Source organism: Python bivittatus, unplaced genomic scaffold (assembly GCF_059951505.1).
Source record: "Python bivittatus isolate LINGU-HERP-01145 unplaced genomic scaffold, Pbiv_v1 ctg000700_np1212, whole genome shotgun sequence".
Lineage (NCBI taxonomy): Eukaryota > Metazoa > Chordata > Lepidosauria > Squamata > Pythonidae > Python > Python bivittatus.
In genome coordinates, this window is record NW_028277098.1 from 44,194,186 (window position 1) to 44,216,064 (window position 21,879).

Consider the following 21,879-nt stretch of genomic DNA (forward strand, 5'->3'; position numbering starts at 1 on the left):
CTTGAAACTTAAGAATCAGAGAAAAGGATGAAGAAGAGAACTTGCCAGTTGCATGTAAATTACACCACTTTATGAAAAATAGCATCCATGCTTTGTTTTTACTGGGGCTTAATAGGTTTGAATTGTGACAATTACAGCAAGATCATATACTCAGTGCTTTTGTTGGGTGGGATTGGATCATGAAGCAGAGCTTTGGTAATGAACTCAATTATGAGGAATTCTTTGGAGAATAATCAACCAGCATAGGAACCTTCCAGATGGTAAGGTGGAGATTTTTATAGCCATCATCAGACTTTCCCACAGGAAACATTCTGCTGTAGGGAATCACTGTAACTATACCATGTTTAAATTGCTAAATCAGATTGCTATTAAATGGGCAAGCAAATGCAATCAATACAGGTACTTTCCTGTCAGTAGTGAAGAATGAGATTCCCTTGCCATTATGTCATGGGTATCTACTAGGCAGTGCCTGAGATGTATAAGTGAGCCAACCAAAAATCCATTCTCTCCATATTTCTCTAATTCTGAATCCCCTGCAAGTTTTCAAAGGTGTTCCTTTCTTCTTCTACTACTACTACTACGAAAAGTATTGGCCTTTTCCAATGCTCTACTCAATTAAACAGAAAAACAGTATAGTAGATGAAAGTCTGTGAAGGTCCATACAGACAACCATACCCATAAAGGATCTGTCTCTTTTTAACTGGAAATTTGCCTCATGAAAAGAATATCCACAGGTTTTCAGCATGCTGCTCTTGACATTTGTTTTACGAATTTAAGACATTTATATTCAGCAGCCAGAGCATTGGAAATATTAGTAAAAAAAACAGTCCCAGCCCTCAGGCTTACCGTCTTAAGGTACTTCACACACAAAGAAAAGATGTGGGAAGAGAAAAGGAAAACAATACTCAGATCATGATTCTTAGTGTATATATAACAGTGGAATGGCTATAAAGCCAAAAGTGGTTGGTTTTCTTGGATGAAAACAAAGGAGGAGTCCAAAATTGCTCGTGACTGATTATCTTTCTCTGCTGAATTTTAAAAACAGTCCCTGGCCCAGACAAGTCACAGGACCTTCAAGTGAATCATGTCAAACAATATTTTGTGGGGAGGGAACATAATGAAGGATAGAAAAGTATTTGCTCTGAGAGACTGATTCTTTTAGAGAACTATGCAAGCAGCATTCAGTTATGCATTCAAACAGAGCTTCAGTCTCCCCCCCCATATTGGGCTCAAAGGAGAATGTCATGTACAGAATTGTTCAATGGCCTAATTAGTATTACAGTGTGTGTCAATCTTGAGCTGTTGCTATGTGCATAGCTATTATTGAATTCCCCATAGAGTTAATCAAGAGCTTTAGTTAGAACTTGTCTGGCAATCTTTGACTGCTAGCATAATCATGATCATCTTGTATCTTCAAATCCCCTTTTCCTTTTGGAAATCTCTGTCAGGTAGACATGATCCCATGCTACTTCATCTTCCCATTTGGTGTCTTAAACCATCTTGGAACCTGCATCTCTTCAGCAGTCCAAGACTGCCTAAGTCCATCTCTGCTTGCTAGCCATTTTCTATTTCTCCTTCCCTCTGAGTCCAACTGCTTCCTGCCAGCTCCTTTCAACTTCCCTTTCCTGTGAGAGACTCTGCAGGTGTAACAGCATATCTGATTCTTCTCTTTGCTCTTTCTCAGGCTTAGGCTATCAGTCACAAGTATAATCTTTATGCCTGCATGATCACATGACAGGATGGTTGTGGAAGAGTGAACTGACCACCTGGAATGAGCAGGCTTTTTTTTCTTGCTAGGATCCAGAGTTTTGGTGCTACCTGAGAAGGAGGGTTAAAACAGCCCCACTCTCTCCTTAACTGGAGAATTTGTTTTATAAAAAGGGAACTGAAAACAAGCATGCAGTGGGTGTATCAAGAAAGGAGTTAAGCTAGGAAGAGAGCAGAAAAAGAAACCTCCAACCCAAAGGCAAGCACCTCAGCAGTAGCCTTCAGACAGCAAGAGAAAACTTCAATTTTGGAAGTTGGAAGACCACTGAGAGGCAGAGGTGAGAGATGGGGAGGGGGGAGGAGGGAAAGAGTCTGCAAGCCCAAGCAAGCTGCAGACCAAACCAAGCCCATTGTGTGCAGCAGTCCAGGTGCAAACTCTGCAAACCAGCTCCAGAAACAGAGGACTGTGAGTGCTGAGGGGGGAGAGAAAAGCCCATTTGCAAGTCTATAAAGGAGTGAAAAGGGTTTTCACATGCAAATGGACTGAGATTGGCTACAAGAGCTGAAGACCTGGGGGGAAAGGAAAGATTTAAAGAGCTAAGAAATAGCTGTCCTGGGCACAGAGAGAACTGCTCCTGTCTGTGCTCCTGCACTCTGAAGATGCCGGTCACAGGTGCTGGCGAAACGTTAGGAAACAAAACTTCAAGACCACGGCCACACAGCCTGGAAGACCCACACCAGCCATCGTATGCCGGCCGTGAAAGCCTTCGACAATACAGCTAAGAAATAGTTAAGAAAACATAGTGCTACAAACATAGGAATAGGAACGTAGAATAGAACATAGAGATATAAATTTATAGATTAAATAAGAATAGGAATAATTGTAAACTTACAGTAATAGGAAGATAGTAGAATAAGAGTTTAATTTTGTACAATAAAACACTTTTGTGTGGGGAAAAACAAATACAGTGTTTGTGTCTGTGTTCTGTACCATATTAAGAAAAAAACCTAATGTATACAATCCCACCTTCTCCATTCTGTCTCAAAGTCTCCTCCATATGTATTTATTGATGTTCTCATAAGATGTATTTATTATAATCTGGTAATTTGCTAGAAATTATTCCAAGCCCCTGCAAAACTTTAGGGCCATCTTTGCAAACCTGGTGTCTACCAAAAGAATCATATGGAAGGAGCAAGGCTGGGGAAACACTCTGTTTTTTCCTAAGGACTAATATTGCTGGTTTAGCCCTGTGACAATTTCTTCATCCATCATTCTGTGAAATTTCTAGCTTCAGCAAATGATTACAGTGAATGTGAAGGTAATCTGTCTTCCTTGACTTGATCAAATAGCTTCACCTTGGAAGTCTGAGTTAAATAAGCTGTGATAAAACACCTGGCCCTGATCTGAGAATTCAGATAACACAAAGAAATGCATCCTTTTAAGAAGGTACTGCTGCCATGTGCAGTACTTTCCCAAGAGATGGTAGAGAACATCCAGTATGAATTGCTGTGAAACATTGATGGTAAAAGAAGCAAAAGATGCAGTGGGGTTTGACCACAAAAAGCAGAAACCCTCTCTCCATTTAAACTACAGTAAGTTATAGATCTAAAGCCTGAAGTGGGACACCAAAGGAACTTTAAAAAGCCCTTACCCAAGGGAATAGTTGATCCCACAAAGAATACACAAAGAGCATAAAATCAATTTTGCTTCTTTTTATCTGCCGAACTTGGTTTATACATTATGGCAAGAACATAACTACAGTAGGGCTGGTGAATTTCTAAACTGTAAAGGTTCTTGTTATCAAGTTGACCTTTTCCTGGCACACAGGAAATGAGATTATGAACTTGAACCACATTTGTGATGTTTATGATTACAGAATTTATCACAAACTTACTCTTTGCCAGTTAATATATATATAAAATCTTTCAGTGTACATATACCACTCTTCTCCATTGGGGGGGAGGGGAAACACCTTTGGATGATCCCAGCTTAAAATGTTCTGACACTAACGTGTGATCTAAGTTGAAGACAACCACAGCGTTGTCTTGTTAGATGAATTTATATTACAGGTTTCCCCTTATTCCATTGTAAAATATTCCCCTGCATAATTGGAAAATGCGACTTGTTCCTGGCATTAGAATCCTGATTATTGTTTTAAATGGAACTAAGACAGCAACTCCCCAGATGAATACATAGAGCCATTTAGCATGGGATAAAATGCTTAGGAATTGCACGGTGAATTTTTACCCACTTTCTGTACCTGATCAGCCATTTGTGGAACAGAATAGTGAAATTGTCTTGGTAAAATAATGGTGGCATAATTTAGCCACCAAACAGTTACAGCACACTATGCCCTCTTTTTTTTTATCCAGAAGCAGAATAAAGAACACTTCCTACTAAAATCTTAGTATAGTATAATACAGTCTAGTATGGTGTCTCCCAACTTGGCCTTTTTCAGATGTATTATGATTACAATGATCAGAGTTCCCAGTCAGCTAGTCTGGCAATTCTGAGAGCTGCAGACTTAATACACCTGGAGGGAATTGGACTGCAGAAAGCTGATGTAATATAACATATATTGCTTCCTTGCTTGCAGTATCTAATTTTAAATGCTTCCACATTCAGTTAGCTTTTTAGTGTTAGCCAGTATTTACTAATAACACAGTGCATGTCGTTTCTCTGGAGACAAATACATCTGCACTTACTGGTTACTAGATGAAATATCCATTCCATTAATGGTTGCATCTCTTTCACTAATCTGTTGAATCTGGCATCTAAGGCAATGTCTTGATCAGAAAACTATTGGCAGGTAGCAGATGACTGTACTAAAAATATCTTACTAGAAACAGATTAGGCAGAACTGATCTCCCCTTTCCTCCTCTCGTGTTCAACATTCAAACCTAGAAATTTCATGTGCTGCTTTGCAGTACCTCCTTCATAATACTGCAAAACAAAAATCTTCAAAGTACACAATGAGCTAGGGCCTTCAATTCAAACACTATAGATCTTCCAGTGCATATGAACACAGCTTCTGGGCTAACTTAAGCCCCTCAGGGACCATCCTGTCACCTGGTGCTGATTTACAGCAGCACAAATCATTGACATTCCCAAATTTCACTAGTGAGTTCCATCTTTCCTGCTCTTGCACCCTCCCTTCTGTAAATGAGACAGATGTGCTACCTGTTTCCCCTTTGTCTCACCTATATGCAGCCCTCAACTTTATTCCACAGGACCAAATGGATCTTTTCATTCAATAAAGGTTGTGCAACCATATTCCAAGGAACCTGTTTTTGAGGAGCAGAAATATTCATTATTTCAATGATAATTATGTTGATTTAGCAAAACAATATGAAAATACTCTTATTATCCCAGCATGATTACACCTTCTGTGATGGATAAAAGGTTACCATCCCCCAGCATTTATTTTCGTATTTATCTTCATTTCATGTACTTTTATTACACAAATGTTACAATTTTACTCTCAGTTTTATGTCATACTATATAAGATGTTCTTCATGATCTTCAGTTCCATGAAAAAATTAGTATGACTCACATGCAGAGTTTGAGCTTTAGAATAGGTGTGCATGCATCTACTGTATGTTCCAAAAGATAAGATGACACCCCCCCCCCGAAATAATTACCTGTGAATGGAGTGGTCTTACTACATTTGCTGAAAGTATGGTGAAAATGCTGTCACATGTAGGTGAGAGGTTCAAAAAATGAAAGTAAGTGGGAGAAATGGAAGCAGAGCAGAAGAAGCAGCTACTGTTGCTTCAAGGAGCTGGGGAACCAACCCATTAGTTTTTCCTTCCTTTTGTCACCTTCCACATGTAGAGGATGAGTGTACAGAGTGGAGAGCCTCTTCCATCATGGAGGACTTGAGAAAATAAGAATTGTTTATTGATGGAGAGTCTCCAGTACATGTCTCTACATGTGGAGGAAAAGGGAGAACAAAGGTAACATTTTGACAAAACAAACCAGAACTCCTAAACAAACTTACCTGGGAATAAGAGCCACTGAACTCAATGGGTCTACTAAGGAGTAAGCATGTAGAGGTTTCTTAGCCCTTGTAGCACAGCCCAAAGGCCTCAATCAACTTGTTTATTTTCTGCACCAAAAGGGAAAAAAAGGCTCAACACTCCAAGACTCTGTTCCCCAGTTTCCATCCAATTTACATTATTAACATTATTATTTATACAATAACTGGATTAAATAAATCTATCTCACCAAAGCAGCAACCTACAGAACACACAGTATACTTCCTTGGGCATCAGAGCCAATGTAATTCATGTCTAGATTTTTGTTCGCTTGCCCAGATTGCCACAGTCTCGGTGTGTTTCTTGCACCTTTCTTCTCTCTCTGCCCCTCTCTGTTTCGCTCTGGCATTTTTTGGAGTTGTCCTTTGACCTGCAGAAAGAAAGACTGATGGAGATACAGATAGATGTACACATATAGGCATACGCATACACATATACCAGTGTATCACATATACAGTTATTAATGGGAAAAAAGCATGCATAACCAGTTTTGTGGGAGCTGTCTAATAGTCCTTGGAGGGAGTCATCTTAAATTCAGGGTCATCTTCTTTTGGATAAATAAAGTTCATCAGTTTTGAATTCATATTAAACCCATTCCTTCCTATAAGTTTTGTAAGGTGTGTACAGGTAGTCCTTGTTTAGTGACCACAATTGGGACTGGCAACTCAGTTGTTAAGTATAGCGGTCGCTAAGTGAAACCAGGACTGCGCTTACAATCTTACTTCAGCTTTCCTTTGCTTTATAGACCTATGAAGGTCGTAAATGCAAGGATTGGTCACAAAGTTACTTTTTCATCACCATTATAACTGCAAATGGCTGCTAAATGAGGCAGTCGCTAAATGAGGACTATCTCATTAGGGTACGTACCACATCTGTTACTCAAGATGAACTCTATGTGTAAGCCCTTCCCCCTATCCAGCTGTTGTTGTACAATGAAGCAGCCATAATGTGCTTTCCCAATAATCCCGTATGCTTTTTTCATGCCATGGCAACTGGGATGAAAGATTGGTGACCTGTTTCAGGCCTTCCAGAAATTCTGTGGCTGAGATCTCAGAGTTCCAAGACCCTACTTTTGGCCACCCTGCACTCTGTCGCTGCTGCTTATCCCTGCCATCCCACACTGCCCCAGCTGACCTTCACCATCTTCTTCCTCTTGCTGCTGATAAGGCGTGCCCCGCCAAGGCAGTTGCTGGCCCTTCATGATGCCGTGTGATGTCTCCTGGAAGCCGCACAGAGAGATTCTCCAGGAGTGCTTCCAACAGAAGCTGGTTCTTGAGGACTGCTTCCAACGGAGGAAGCAGAGGGATGAGGGCTTCCCAGAGGCTCAGCATGTGCTCTGCAGCTCACGTTGGAAGCACTCCTGCTTGCGAGCTTCAGCGAGGGGTGGACTCCAGTGCCAACAGAGCCTACCTGCAGGCCCTCTGCTCGCTCAGCCCAGCCTTCCTCCTGCAAGGCCTTACAAAGGGCCAGTAGCTTCCAACATGCTGTGCCTCCAGGAAGCCCACATCCTTCTGCTTCCTCCAGTTCTGCTGCCACCCCAAACAGCACCTCCCACACAGCCGCCATCTTTGCCCAGAAGCCACCACTGCCTCTCCGTCACATCCCATTGTGCTCTTCTTGTCTGCGGGCTATCGCTTCTCGCACCGGTGGTGGAAAATGGAGATCCTTTGCCCATACCGCCAGCCTGCCTCCTCCACCAGCTCCATACCACTGCCTCCTCCCTGGCACACTCCCTTCAGCAGATGACACTCTGCCACGCTTACCGCACATGTCCCGGAGCTGTGCCCTAGCCCAGCATCTGGATCCCAGGCCAGCAGTGGAAGGAAGAAGATGGCAAAGGTCAGCTGGAGGTGGCACGGGTAGACAGTGGAGTATAGAGTGTCCAATGGCAGAGATGGGGGGAGATAGGTGGGTGGGGGAGTTGAAGCAGAGGCAGTTCACACAGGGCAGGAGAACATGACTGTGGGATGCTGTAACCAGTTGTAAGTGCAGGCTGGTCTCCCAAGTTCCCAAATGTTGATCACAGGGGTGCTGCAATGGGTGGAACTACCAGTTGTAACTACCATTCATTCAGTGCCTTTGTAACTTTGATCACTAAACAAATGGTCATAACCTGAAAACTACCTGTAGATGTTTTAATCTGTATCTATATCTGTTCTATGCATGTCACTGAGATGTCACTTTTTTGATTGTGGTGTCATAGAAATACGTTTAATAAATAAATCATGGGATCTGACAAAGGCAGAAAAGAGAGAAACAGTTACTTCCCATGAACTGAACGCTGTCCTCCTGTTAATGCACCCCAAGATAGTATTTACCTTTTTAGCAGCTGTTTCACACTGCCGGCTCATGTTTAATTTGTGGTCAACAAGCGCACCTAGATCCTTTTCAAATATACCTGGGTCTCCCACCATCTTATACTTGTGCTGAATATTTTTCTTACCCAGATGCAGAACTTAATATTTAGAATAAATTCCCATTTTACAGATCAGTTGTCATATGTAGTATGTATACCTATGCCTCACTTTGTTATATGAAGGAGCTGTGTTGATTAGTGCTTGAAGATTCTTCCACTTATGCATTTCTCCACTCATGGAGAGCCAGGTTGGTGTAGTGGCTAAGATGCTATACTAGAAACCAGGAAAACATGAGTTCTAGTCCTCCCTTAGGCATGAAAGCTGGCTGGGTGATTTAACACTTAACCAAAGACTTAACACTTTTCCAGGGCCTCACATAAGTAGCCCTGTTCTTGTTTTCCTTTCATCTCATCCTTTTAATAAATTATTTTTAATATAGACTTTAAAAATTGATTTTATATTTTATAGTAAACCATTTCAAGATACATTTGTATAAGAAGCAGTAGAGAAGCATGGTAAAATTGTAATGTAGACTCTCCTTGTTAAGCAAAAATTAGATTAAATTGCTATGCTAGTGGGGTTTATAAGTGTGGAAGGGAATTCTTTTGCATTGATTTATCAGCAGTTCCACTTTTAGACACTACATGAAAGCAAACATACTTGCACAATTCAATCAGCAGGACTACTATAGCAATAGATTCTGTTCCAAGATAAAAGTTAGGTGAAATTGGGTTTTGACCTAGGTTTATTATATCTCCTCATTTCCTTCTCTGCTATTTTATTTATTTATTTTATTTATTTATTTGTTGGATTTCTCCCCCACCCATCTCCCCCACAATAGGGGACTCTGGGCAACTTACAAAAAACATTAAAAACTATAAATATATCTAAAACACAAATACATCCAGCATTAAAACAATACTAAAAAAGCATCCAGCATATCCACCTATCATATCTGGGTGGGGAAAAAAATCACTAGATGTCAGCAAAGACTTTTCTGGGTTTCTTTCCTGCTATCTAATGGTCATTTGGAGTTTTACAGTTCAGGTATGGTAACCCTACTCTGCCCCCTCCTACAAGCATGTTTAATTTTATTTTTATATATTTGCTAATTTTTTCTCTTCACCAATCTAACTTTGACACGTACCAAAAGTGATTTCTCACACTCCAGCTCAATTTGCCTTTTTTGATTCAGTAGAGTTAAAGTCAAAATACATTAAATGCTAGGAATCTGTGTGTGTATCTGCCCCACTACAGTATTTCCATAGAGAGAATTAAATTAATGGAAATAGAGATTTTATGGTGTAATGACTTCATTTACATATTCTGGGAACATTGCTTGGTATATCATTATTCAGCAGAGTTGTACCACTGGGAGCCTAAATTGTCATAGCTGCAAGGTTTTTCTATCAAACTGATTTTTTTTTTTAATTCCTTTGGCTCAACCTATGTTATTCTTATTCTGTCCATTAATTCAGAAACTGACCATAAGAATAGACAGTTATAAGGAGCTTCTGCTGTTTTTCATATGTATTATGAGGACATGTTCATCCCCTGGCCATTCATTTGCTTCAGAATTTGAAATCTAACATGTTCTGTTTCTTTTTTAAAGTAAGACTTAAATATTGGCATACATAATTATGTATACATCTTTCCATAGAGCAGATATAAGACAGCAAGCAATTTTTTTTCTTAAGTGATTATATACTTGTATCCATAATAAGAATGTAACAGTCCAATATTCTATTTTTATATCATGCAATACTGGTATCTATATTTCATTAATTTTATTCATGTGAAAGGGAGATTTTCAGAACAGTATTTTCATTAACACTCAGCTTTCCTTGTCTTTTAGATTGTTTTCTGTATATTTTCCAGTGCCTAGCAAAGACTGATCTAGCTATCACTAGAATATTCAGGGGGAAAAATGAAAATACAAAATATGTATTATGTATATAATAATATGCCTAACATTCCATTGATTTTTACAGAAATTCTGGTATAGCTGAATTTTTAATCATGTCAAAATAAGGGAACAAAATTCCTTTATTTTCACATAGCAGTACTAGGTATCACTTCTATTCTTTTCAACTATGACAAATGATATAACTATATGTGGTCACTTTAAAACAAACTGGAACAAAGAAAAAAAAAAGAAGTATTTAGTGCAGAATTTCCAGAATTTCATCTGTCAATGAGTATCACCAGTCTGTCTCATGCAACCAGATAACTTTTTGGCCACACATACTTAAAACTATATTAGAGGGAAGAATTACTGATATTATGAAAGTTAGTCATTCTTTAGGAGAGCCAGTTTGGTGTAATGATTAAGGCATCAGGCTAGAAACTGGGAGGACTTCCCAGTTTCAAAACTGTGGAAGAGAGATTCCTTCATTTCACCAGGCAGTACTAAGGTCCCACATTTATATTTGTCAGCCATGACTTTTGCTTAATCATTTTCAAAAGAGTATTTCAGAAATTCTTTGGGATTCAAAATGGTTCCAAGGAGGCTATTCTAAGATGTCACACTAACCGTTTTAGGAATAGGACTTCCTGCCACAATGCATGTCTCATTGTGTGAAATGGTTAGCAACTCCAACACAATCTACTTTTATGCAAATATGTGAGCTAATAGACTATCACAACCTCATTTGTTTCTGGAGAAGCTACCAAGCTAATTGGACTTGTAAAATTACCAATATAGCTGACAGGTCTCCTCTGAGCTAGAGAATAACTGGAAACAAATTCCTCCATTTTCAGAACAATTACTGTACAAATGGAAAATAACACTCAAAATGCTAATTGATCACGATACTGAATGTCTTGGTCTGAGGGCAGAAAAGTTTAAATGACCTAATAAATCAGCTTGTGAGTAGCAAATTAGAAAGTTTATTTGAACTAGATTTGTCCTCTGTGGAAGACCTAGGATTTTGCAAGTTCTGTATGTATTTCCATGTAATAATGTACTGTACCATCATATATTTTTGTTATCTGTTCAGTGAAAAGAATGTTACCTTTATTAACTCTCCTATAATTATCATGGCTTATATATGAATGGGTTAGGTGCTTGATTTATTCACTGGTTAAATGGATTATACTTAAGAAAATGAACAACAAATGTAAGTAGTTTATGGGATCTTATGATATTCAACTGTTAAAACTTTGTCACTCTGAAAACACCAATCAAATTTCTAAACCTAAATAGAAGTTTAGATTAGTTCATTCATCAAGCTAAGCCACTGTTGGCTAATTCTGATTTACTGAATAGATCTCAATTATCTGTGTTTACACAGCCTGCTAAGCCATAAACCATAGCTTAGAAACCACAATTAATGGATTCTCACAATCTGAGAAACCTAAATCAGGCAAACTACAGGTAGTCCTCAGGTTATGGCAGCAGCCAGGATTGCCATCACTAAGTGATGCGGTCATAAAGTGCGACATCATGTGACCACATGGGTTAGCAATGGCAATCCTGGTTCCCATCGTAACCCCAGGAATGCATGGGTCCTTAAGTGGGAAGAGGCAGGAGTCCAGGTAAAGAGTGTGAGGGGGTGGGGGAGGTACCCCAGGCAGACCAGCGAGGGCTGCAGGTGGGCTGGTGAGATCCACAGGCAGGCACTGGGGAGCGTGCAAGGGCCATGGGCAGACGCTGAGCTACAGAGTGCAGTCAGGCAGGGGGGCACTGCAGAGTACAAGAGCGGGCTCCATGGGAGCAACTTATGGGAGTAACTTGTGACCTTCCCTGCTGGCTTCCCCATTGACTTTGCTTGTGGGAAACCAGCAGGGAAGGTTGCAAATGGCAATCATGTGGCCATGGCTTGTTGTGACATCATAATTGTGAGCTGAGTGCATGGATTACAATCAAGTGACTGTAGTGATGTTGCAATGGCTGCAACTTCGTGGACCAGTCGTAAGTCCCCCTCATTCAGCACCGTCATACTTTTGAATGGTCGCTGAATGAATGGTCGTAAGTCGAGGACTATCTGTACATAAGTTCTTTGCCATCCAGTGACAGATTTAGGGATGGGGTCAGTGCTTGAAAGAGTTGTCAATTTGTAAAGCAAACTTGTTTTGTTTGTTTTATTTGCTTTCTTGGAGGGGGCCCTATTAGAACTGTGGTGCCTATAATGATATAATGCTGAAAGCTGCTTTTTAGGCTAAACTAAGTTTTTTCCAGCCTATAATCAATATATCCAGAATTCTACCCAGAATTCTCCTAATTTATTTTGAGAAGTTGATACATCTTAATACAGTTTCTGCATTTGCAATATAGTAATTCTTTCTTGGATGTAGGAAGTTGATATAAACACCTAAAATCAATATCTTTTCACTTGTTTATAAATACAAAAAGACAAAGAGATAGTGTATGCCAAAGCCAGCTTATTTCGATTATGATCATTTAATGTTACATTTATTGATCATTTGAGATGGCTTTTGAGGTGCATGCATATAGCCAAAGAGGAGATGAGGAAGAACTGTGATTTTAATTTGTATCATCTGCTGCTGAAGGGTCATTTTTACACATACATATGTAATTCTCTGATTTGCAGATTTGGCAAATCTCAGAAGAGAAATAAAAGTTATGCAAGCAGATAGAAGGGTGGAGATGAGCTAAAAAATACTTATCAAATGCCTAGATAAAAGGATATAAATACACTGTTTTTATTTATTTATTTATTTATTTAGAGAGAGAGAGAGAGTGCTCACAGAACTAATGATATATATGCAATATATCATTGCATTAGTTCTGCTTAAAAAAGTGGGATGTGAAGTTTTCCAATTGATTTGTAATCCATTCAAACAGTTGTGGTAAAACCAATTTCCTCTGTGCAACTTAGAGTGCTCCATTAGTGGTGTTACAGTCACTGCATCTTTCACATTTATCAAAACGCTTTGAACTTTTCAGGAAAGTTTAGATCCATGCCATGTAAATTATTAGCTAATAAGGGAATGGGGAACCAAGATGTCTTTTGCTGAGCCATTAAGCAAGATGAATTTGTCAGCAGTATTTTATCAAGAGACAATTAAAGATAGGACATTTGTCTGATTGCCAGAAAATATTAGCTCAGTAATCATGGGGCACTTATAAACTTGCAGATATTTAGAAGTTCTGAAATCTTAGGAGTACTGTCAATTTGGAACTGGTACCAAAATATCAGCAGAGAAGTGTGGTAATTGTGCCTTAAGTTTCTTATGTTATACTTTGGAAGTAATTCATATAGGTTTGTGAGTTCCAGGCTACATCTTCTACTGGAGCTTTTTTATGGACCTAAGAAGGTGAAGTACCTTCACAGAAACTTGTTAACTCCAGTTTTTTATCTCCAAATTCATTTTAAATGTTTGGGTGCATAAGAAGATTCCAAGAAATTTCAGATTTCTCCTTTAAAAACAGGAAACCTCTCATAGCTGAACTGTACTGTACCACATTAACCATTTAGTCTACAAGGGGAACAAGAATTAAGAGAAAGGTTTAAGGATCCTGTCTTTAATGTACTTGAAAGTAAACTTTATCTCTTGACCATGTAACCCAGACTTTTTCAATCTGTTATTCTCCAGATGTGTTGGACTACTATCCAATTATCCCCAAGTACCACGGTTGGTTGTGGATGATGGGTTATAATCCAACACATCTGGAAGGGACCAGGTCAGGAAAAGTCTGATACAAATCCATTCAGAATTAATGCTTTGCAAGATTTTGGTTAACTAAGATGCCAAATATACCTGCAAGTAAAATTCTTTGAAGCAGCCAGGGGAAATAAAATTCTAGGCTGTTTTCCAAAGCATACAGTGTAATGCACTCATTGTTTCCTGTTTGGCTGTAAAAGGGAGCCTGGAGGGCAGGGAGAATTATTTATATCAAAATTAGTATAAGAAACAGACTAGGGAACTCCCACTGCCTTAACTTTTGGAGTGGGCAGCCATAATACATGTAATAAAATAAATAATAAATAAACCCTCCTTTGCTTTAGTCACTTCTGGCTGACTTATCAGTATTGGAGACAAGGCAACTGAATGTGGCAACATAAAATGGTATGGATTTTGCTTGTTGGATCCTGACATTCCTTTTAGTATAAAAAGTTAAGTGTTGCCCCCTTTTCTTTAGCCTAATTAAATAAAGACATGCTGGCTTACTCTGACTTTTAATCTTCAATTTCATATATGGTAGAACCAGACAGAAGGAATGCTGTCAAAGATAGATTGCATCAAATTAGATAGATTCCATAACACAACATTAAAAATAAGTGTTATTGACACAATCACACCCCAGTTCATGTATTTAATACTTTTCCATTTCTATCACATTCCAAATTACAATTTAGAAATACATTTTGGAGATCTCTGGGTACCAGATTAAGATTTTACAGACTGCAGCTCTAGGGCTTCAGATTGTAGATCTTTGTATAATAATAACTAGCATTTCTTGGAATCACCTCCCATTCTAATTCCTATCATCCTTTTGCAAATTATCCTATACATAGTAAGTGTGTTGTTTATTATGGCATAGGGCACGAGCAGCAATGGGGATTTTAGCTGTTGCTTTTAAAATAACTACCTGTAAACATCACTCTCTGGATTATTTTCCATTTCATTTGGGGTTATTTGTAAAATGATTGGTTTCAGTAGTTTCACAGTTAATTTTTCCCTTAATAAAAAAAAGAAATTGCATATAATTAAGCTTATTTTATGGGAATTCTTTAGAGGGGGGATAAATTTCCTTTTTGGTTAAAAAAACTGCAGCTAGAACACCTGGAAGTTTTCATTTGAATTGCTACAGACTAGTGTAACTCTAAATCTGGCAAGCAGAGATGGAAGGAAGGGTGAAATCTAGCTCTATAGCCCAGAAAAGCCTCATTAGTATGTAAATGTACATAGTGACTTCCAGAAGAATTTCTAGTGTATTGCAAAGGGGCTTATCAATGCAACACAGAAGCCAAATCCTTGCATACTTCACTATTTGCCCTGTGCATCCTTCTTAACTTCAAAACATGCTCTGAACTTCTGTAACCTACTTATGTTTGGAGGAGAATGAAATTGCCACCTACAAAAAGCCAAAGTGAGGGCAGAGAAGTTCTCTGAAAAATAGTGCTATACCTTCCAGATCTGGACCCATTCACTGTCAGGCCTCTAACTGCAACAACCTTTTTTGTAGCCCTCTGCCATCTGACTGTATCATTGCTCATCAGACTTCATATGCAGCAATTTTGTCCTCCAGATTTGTATAGTTCTACTCCTTGATGAGTTTGCACACTATAATTCGGGACTCCCCTAGTTTCATTTGCTACTTGGCTTCTTTCACGTTAGAAAAAACTTTTAGACTATCTGGACATTTTTTTAAGTTCAATTTTAATGCTAGGCAATTGCCAGTATGGTATTTAATTTATATGTGTATCAATGAAGTTGCATGAATGAGTGAGCAGGATTATTCCTCCCCCTTCTCCCTAAAGTGCAAGGCTTTGGGCTCATTTCAGTGCCTACTTCTTGAACTTCCCATTGAACAAGCTATGTCTCCGAAGACACCATTGTAACTACTACACAGGATAGATGGATCAAAATGGTCCCTAAGAGTTTCCTATTGATTCACAGACATGACCGTAGGCAAGAATCAAAACCATCAAAAGAAGATTTTTCTTTGTTGAGGGTTATTTCAGATCATCTTGAGCAAGTGAAATCCTTTATCCATTTGTTGAAATCCCATTGAATGCTCCACATAGTTTTAGCTTTTATTGAGCCCTGCAGCTCATAACTAGGAATGGTCAACTTTTGCTGATGAAATGTTACTTAGTGTGGCTAAAACAAAAGTGGCAATGAAGAATTTCAAAGGGTCTCTCACTCAAGCTATGAGAACTGAGAACTATGAGAATTCTACATTTTTGGGGGGGGGTAATCAGTTCTTATTCCATTTAATGAAATAAAATTTGCTGTTAAAATAAAAGATTGTGGTGTAGTCCTCATGGAGAGAGTATGGTATTCATGCACTTACTTACTTAGAAAATGCCAAGGTATTATGGTACTATAAGACAAAAATAATCTCAAAAACATAATAAAAGAGACTTTCTAAAGAAATTCTCTAGCACCCTGAGGAAATGGTTTAAAAAAAAAAACACACTTATTTAATGAGGAAAGAAATTTTCTTAGAAATTGCAAAACAGATTTTGGCCAGCATTTTTGAATACACTTCAGGGTAAGCAAATATATAATATTAAAAAACCCACTGAGCTAAAATGATCTTTACTTGACATTAATGCTGTAGGGACTCTGAACTGGCAGGAACTGTCAAGGACAGTATACTGAATGATGGAATTCAGAGACAGTTACACCCTTCAGGTTAGGAGAACAAAGAAGTAATTGTTTGGGAGGGGTTAAAGATGGGGAGTAGAGAAAAGGAATCAATAGCTTGACCCTGTGGAACCTTCCTTTGAATTCTTGGCTGTTTGCTTACAAAGACTGTATTTCTTAGAGACCATTAAGCAGAAGTGCTCAGAGTTTATATTATTTCAGGAATGGGTCAGGCTTCCAAGAAGAACTTTCATAGAACTCAGCAGTCACCCAGTTTCTAGACCAGTGCCTTAACCACCAAACCAAATTAGAGCAAATAATGAATTAGTTGTGCCTTCATAAATATTTACTAAAGATGGATAGTGAATAGAATTTGTATGTTACAAGGATCATGGAGGGAATTTTTATTGTTCTATATGCCTCCTCATACTCATACCTAGGACATTGATGGTTCCTGAATATATCTGCTTTTACTTGCCTAATTTAATGCAAAAGTCAATTTATCTGGCCACAAAAGTCTTAATTCCAAACCATCTTGTTCATGTCCTATATTCATTCATGTCATATATCCTCCTGGAGTTGTAACCTTTGTTACATCAATGAATGGCCTTGAATTCACAAACTATATATTTTACTAAACTGCAGCATTCTCAAGGATACTGATAATGGGTGCATTTACTATTCTCCCCATTCAAAGTGGGATACATAGTCAAACTGTTAAAATAATAAATTATGAAAGAAATAAAAATGTTTATGTATAAAACTGTACTTCTGCCAATTTTTTAATATGGAAGTGAGAGTTCAGTAATGTAAAACGTACAAATCATGAACTTCAGATAGCAGATGAACCTTTGCTCTTTTCTGCCTTTCCTAGGAGAATAGACTTGGCAAATAATGTCCTGGTAAGAGTAACATAAATGCAAACTATACATCATGGTCAAACTTCTCAGTAATATTATGGCAAAGATACTTAGAAAACTGCATTTAGTTCTGGTCTCAGATATTTAAAGCTGGAAAAGATGTTTAAAAAGGAAGATTTGGAACAGCTCTTCTATCAAGAAAAGATTCACATCTGGGTCTCTTCAGCTTTTTTTTTTTTAAAAAAAGAGAAACAAGAGGGAGCAGATGGATAGATGGAGATATATGTAGATGTAAAGATATAGATATAGATATATAGAAACACACATACACAGTGTGAAGAACGTAGTCAGGCAGGATTTTTCCCCTTATATAATACAGAATCTGGAGGTCATGCAGTGTAGCTGAATGGTGGAAGATTTACAACAGGCAAAAGAATTTCACTGCCACAGGGTAGAACTAATGATGGCTTCTAAAAGGGGATGAAACAAGTCTGTTTGCTTGTTTATTAAATGTATACACCAAGTCCTAGTGACTCTGGGTGGTTTATAAATAATTTAAAACATGAAACAAGACAATAAAAACAGCAAGAAAGAAAAAAGTGTTTAAATGGCAGAATAACAAACTGGGTTAAACAATACAACCTAGGTTAAAAGGAGGCTTCAACCATCTCCACCAAAGGCCTGGGTGAAGAGTGAGGTCTTCAGGCCCCTCAAAACATCAGCAGGGTGGGGACTGTTCAGATCTTGGGGGGTATCCTCATTCCATAGGGTAGGTGCTATGATAGAGAAGGTGCATTTCTAGGGTCCCAAGAGATGGTGTTGCTTAATTGAAAGAACCCAGAGCATGCCAATACTGCCAGATTAAATCAGCCGGGCACATACTATGGGAGATAGGCAGCCCCTCAAGTAGCCAGGCCCTGTGCCACATAGGGCTTTATAGGTAACAACCAGCACCTTGAATCACACTCAGAAGGATACTGTGTTTGATGGTATTGAAATCTGCCAAGAGATCAAGGAGCACAAGGATGAATGGGTCAAATGGTTGTTTAAATATAGCTACTTCATGTAATGTCAGAGACTGTATGCCTCTGAATACCAGTGGGGGGAGCATAGGTATGAGGGTGCTTTTGGCCTCATATTCTGTTTATGAACTTTCCATAGGCAGCTAGAAACAAAATGGTGGATTGTGTAGGACTTCCATTTTATAGTAGGTTCCTTTATAAGTTCTTATTGATTTATGTCCCAAGAAAAAGTAAGTATTTGTTTTTTCCATATAACTTTTGCCCTGATCAAAAGTAGACAAGCTATGCAGGAGCAAATTTTTCAGTTGCTGTGGAACAGAAGCAGGGATGGGGGACAGAGGGAGAAGCATTGCATGGACCTATCAGTATCCTAAAACATGAATAGGTGGTGCATTGGTGGAGAAAATAGCAAGAATGGCTTTGATTGCTTTTTTCAATGAGTAACATGGAAGCATCAGGCTGGAACAGACTGTACAGTAATGAAGAGTATACACATGTGCAAACATTGCACCTGTTTTTCCAGGGTTGTAAGGAAAATATATGTAAGAGCAGGATAATTTTTTGAAGATTTAAAATATGATATTAAAAAGTTGGTTAGATAAGCTTGAGCTAACTCTCATCTGTTTTGCTTTTATTCCAAAGTCTGTTCTTCAAGTGAATTCCAGTGCAGCAACAAGACCTGCATAGCTACAATCTTTGTCTGTGATGGGGATGATGACTGTGGAGATGGTAGTGATGAGAGGAAGTGCCCTCCCTTCACTTGTAACCCCAATGAGTTCCAGTGCAACAATAGCCTATGCATCCCACAGATTTGGGTCTGTGACAGTCAGCCTGATTGTGAGGACCTCTCAGATGAATCGATGGAAAAGTGTGGATACAAACTCAAACCACAAGTCGTCAGCACCTGTGCAGCACATGAGTTCCAGTGTGGCAATGGAGAATGTATCCATTTGAATTGGAAATGCGATGGAGATGAGGACTGCAAAGACAAGTCCGATGAACAAGATTGTTGTAAGTGTCCAAAATTTTGAACAGCATGTGGGGAGGGGACCTATCCATTACATTTGATTCTGAGGTGATAGCCTTTGTATTCCAATTCTGTGTGGGTTTACTCAAAGGAAGGTGGCCTTTGGTGGGGTTATTCCCAAAGCTGCAGATCTTGCATATACCTTTTATCTTGGGAGAAGTTATGACTCAACCTCTGAGATGTCATATCTGGTAGGTTAGGTCTTCGTTCCATAGTGGTCTGCAAATCACCCCAGATTATCAACAAGATTATGTAGTTTAAAGCATCTGACAATCAAGATTGTTCTTTAAAAACAAAATTACTCCTAAGTAGAACAGTGATACTTATTTTTGTTGTTGTTGTTTAAATTAAGCATGTGCTAGTTATTGTATATTGATTCTATATTGTATCTAGAACTGAGTAATTAATAACAGGTCCATTTGACTCACTAGTTGATTCTAATTCATGTTTTCTATAAAAAGATATGTCTAGTTTGTATTCTTGTCTCTGCATCATTTTAAATTGTAAGGAAAATTGCTTGTACCTTCAGCTTAAACAGCTTTGTGTGCTAAAAATTGAAGGTCCCCTTGTGTAAATGTTAAAGTTATTAGGGGCCCTGAGCTATTGAATATTGTATTTCTCTTCAGTTAGCACTATAGTCTTTCACACATAGTGTTTTGGAATGTTTCATCCAATTTTTAGGTGCTAAGTGGGTTAAGCTGGTCATTCACCCAAGGCCTAAGAGACAGACAGACAGAAATTGAGAAAATGTTTCACTGAAATATTTATAATTGCAACATGGAAATGAAATGAAATGAAAAATTTATACAAATTACGCATCAGCAGGGTGGCTGAAAAACAGCTGTCTGGTGGACAGTTTTTGCTTGCTGACTGAATCTTTTTAATTTCCCAAGAAAGCCTTGTTCAATGTACTTACACAATTATTGACAATTAGTAAAAATCATATAAATCAGACAAACAGATTAAGCTGTCAGATACAAAAGTAAGATCTTGTTCACCAATTTAGAATTTATCTCCTGGATTACTGTTTTTTTTCTTTGTTTGCTTTTGTTTTTACCCCTTTATGGATTACTCTTGCTATTCTCACCTAATTCTAATCTTCCCTTCGGTTTTATTTTTCTCTTCTTTTTTTTCTAATGGCCTTGAGCTTGCATCTAGAGATAGAATTGAACAGTCTAAGAAGTTCTTTCTTCTTTTGTTTTTGATTCTATTTTCAGAAGAAATAATAGATATACAAGGTTATGACTTATCCAACATGTGGCATTTTGTCAGCCTCCTGGAACCAACTCCATTCAGAATAAATTTTGACACAGGCCCAGGAACTAGCTATATGCTTGCAAGATCCTTTCTTTCTCTTGCATGATCTATTTTAATTCATCCTGATATACTGAAGCATGGTTTTCAGTGACATTTAGCTGGAAAACTGTTGAACTCTTCATAGATTCAGGAAGATTAAAGCCCAGGTTGATCTGAGTTTGATATTTTGCTTTGTAAAGAATACTCAGACCAGACTTTCCAAGTTCAGGCATCATGGGAAATTGTGGTTCAACTAACCAGAAAGTATTGAAATGACACATGGCAAAGAGGGAAGGAGGATTAGAGTGCTAGGTCCCCAGGGACCTAGTTCATTCTTAGTACAACAAACAGGTCCTGAACTAGATTACAATTGTTTGTTTGCAAAGTGATATCTACTAATGCATTCCTATGCAAACAGTGATCATGATCTCTTTTTGGTACAAAAGATAATCAACTTTCCACTGTTTGCACTTGTCTCCACACTACAGTATCTATATACTACTAAAACTCTCATGTCTGTAACCTTCAAATGAAACGGTGCATCATAGGGCAACAATTTTTGAACCAAGGTACCTCAAATGGGCTAACTTACAGAATGCATCCAAAGTCCGGGACCCATTACTCCCATTCAAATTTGGGGAAGTTGTGGCTGCTTCAGCACTGCCGTGCTGCTGGACCACCAGGGTCAGCCCAGGTCACGTGATCATCATGGACATATCCTCAACTTCTTTCCCACCTCCCTCTGTCCCCTATGCCCACTCAGCTGGCAGCAAGGTCCAATGGGTGAGTGGTGATTGGCTGCTTTGGAACCGAGGCAGAAATTTGAAATCTCTTAACGGCTATGGATGTTGAGGGAAGGATAAAGGAGCAACTTGGATGCCTGCTGGCAAGGTAGGCCTGGCTGGGGGGTGCCAGCAGTCAATGGGTGAGCCCTCTTCTTCCCTCAAGGAAGTGGGCCGTTTGGGACATGCCAGAATGGGGAGTGGGGATGCAGTTTTCCTCATGGTCTGCAGCTCTTTTTGTTCCACCTCCCCCCTGCAAAGTAGCAGGCAGTTCTGCTGATCAGCTGAGGAGGAGGAGGAAGAGGAGGCTTCAGCAGGGCTTTCATGAGGGGAGGGCAAATGGTGCAAGCCTATATTGTGTGTGGAGAGGGAGGGAGGGAGGGAGGGAGGGAAGGAAGGAAGGAAGGAAGGAAGGAAGGAAGGAAGGAAGGAAGGAAGGAAGGAAGGAAGGAAGGAAGGAAGGAAGGGAGGAAGGAAGGAAGGAAGGAAGGAAAAAATTCCGATGGTCCC

General features: G+C 38.9%; 1 protein-coding gene across 1 annotated transcript in view; it reads left to right on the forward strand.

Moving 5' to 3' along the window:
• The window catches only part of LRP8 (LDL receptor related protein 8), a 226,515-nt gene that overhangs the window by 170,807 nt on the left and 33,829 nt on the right, over nt 1-21,879 (forward strand). Inside the window, 1 exon segment of the mRNA XM_088153848.1 lies at nt 18,907-19,275. Coding sequence (XP_088009974.1) covers nt 18,907-19,275 — 369 coding nt within the window.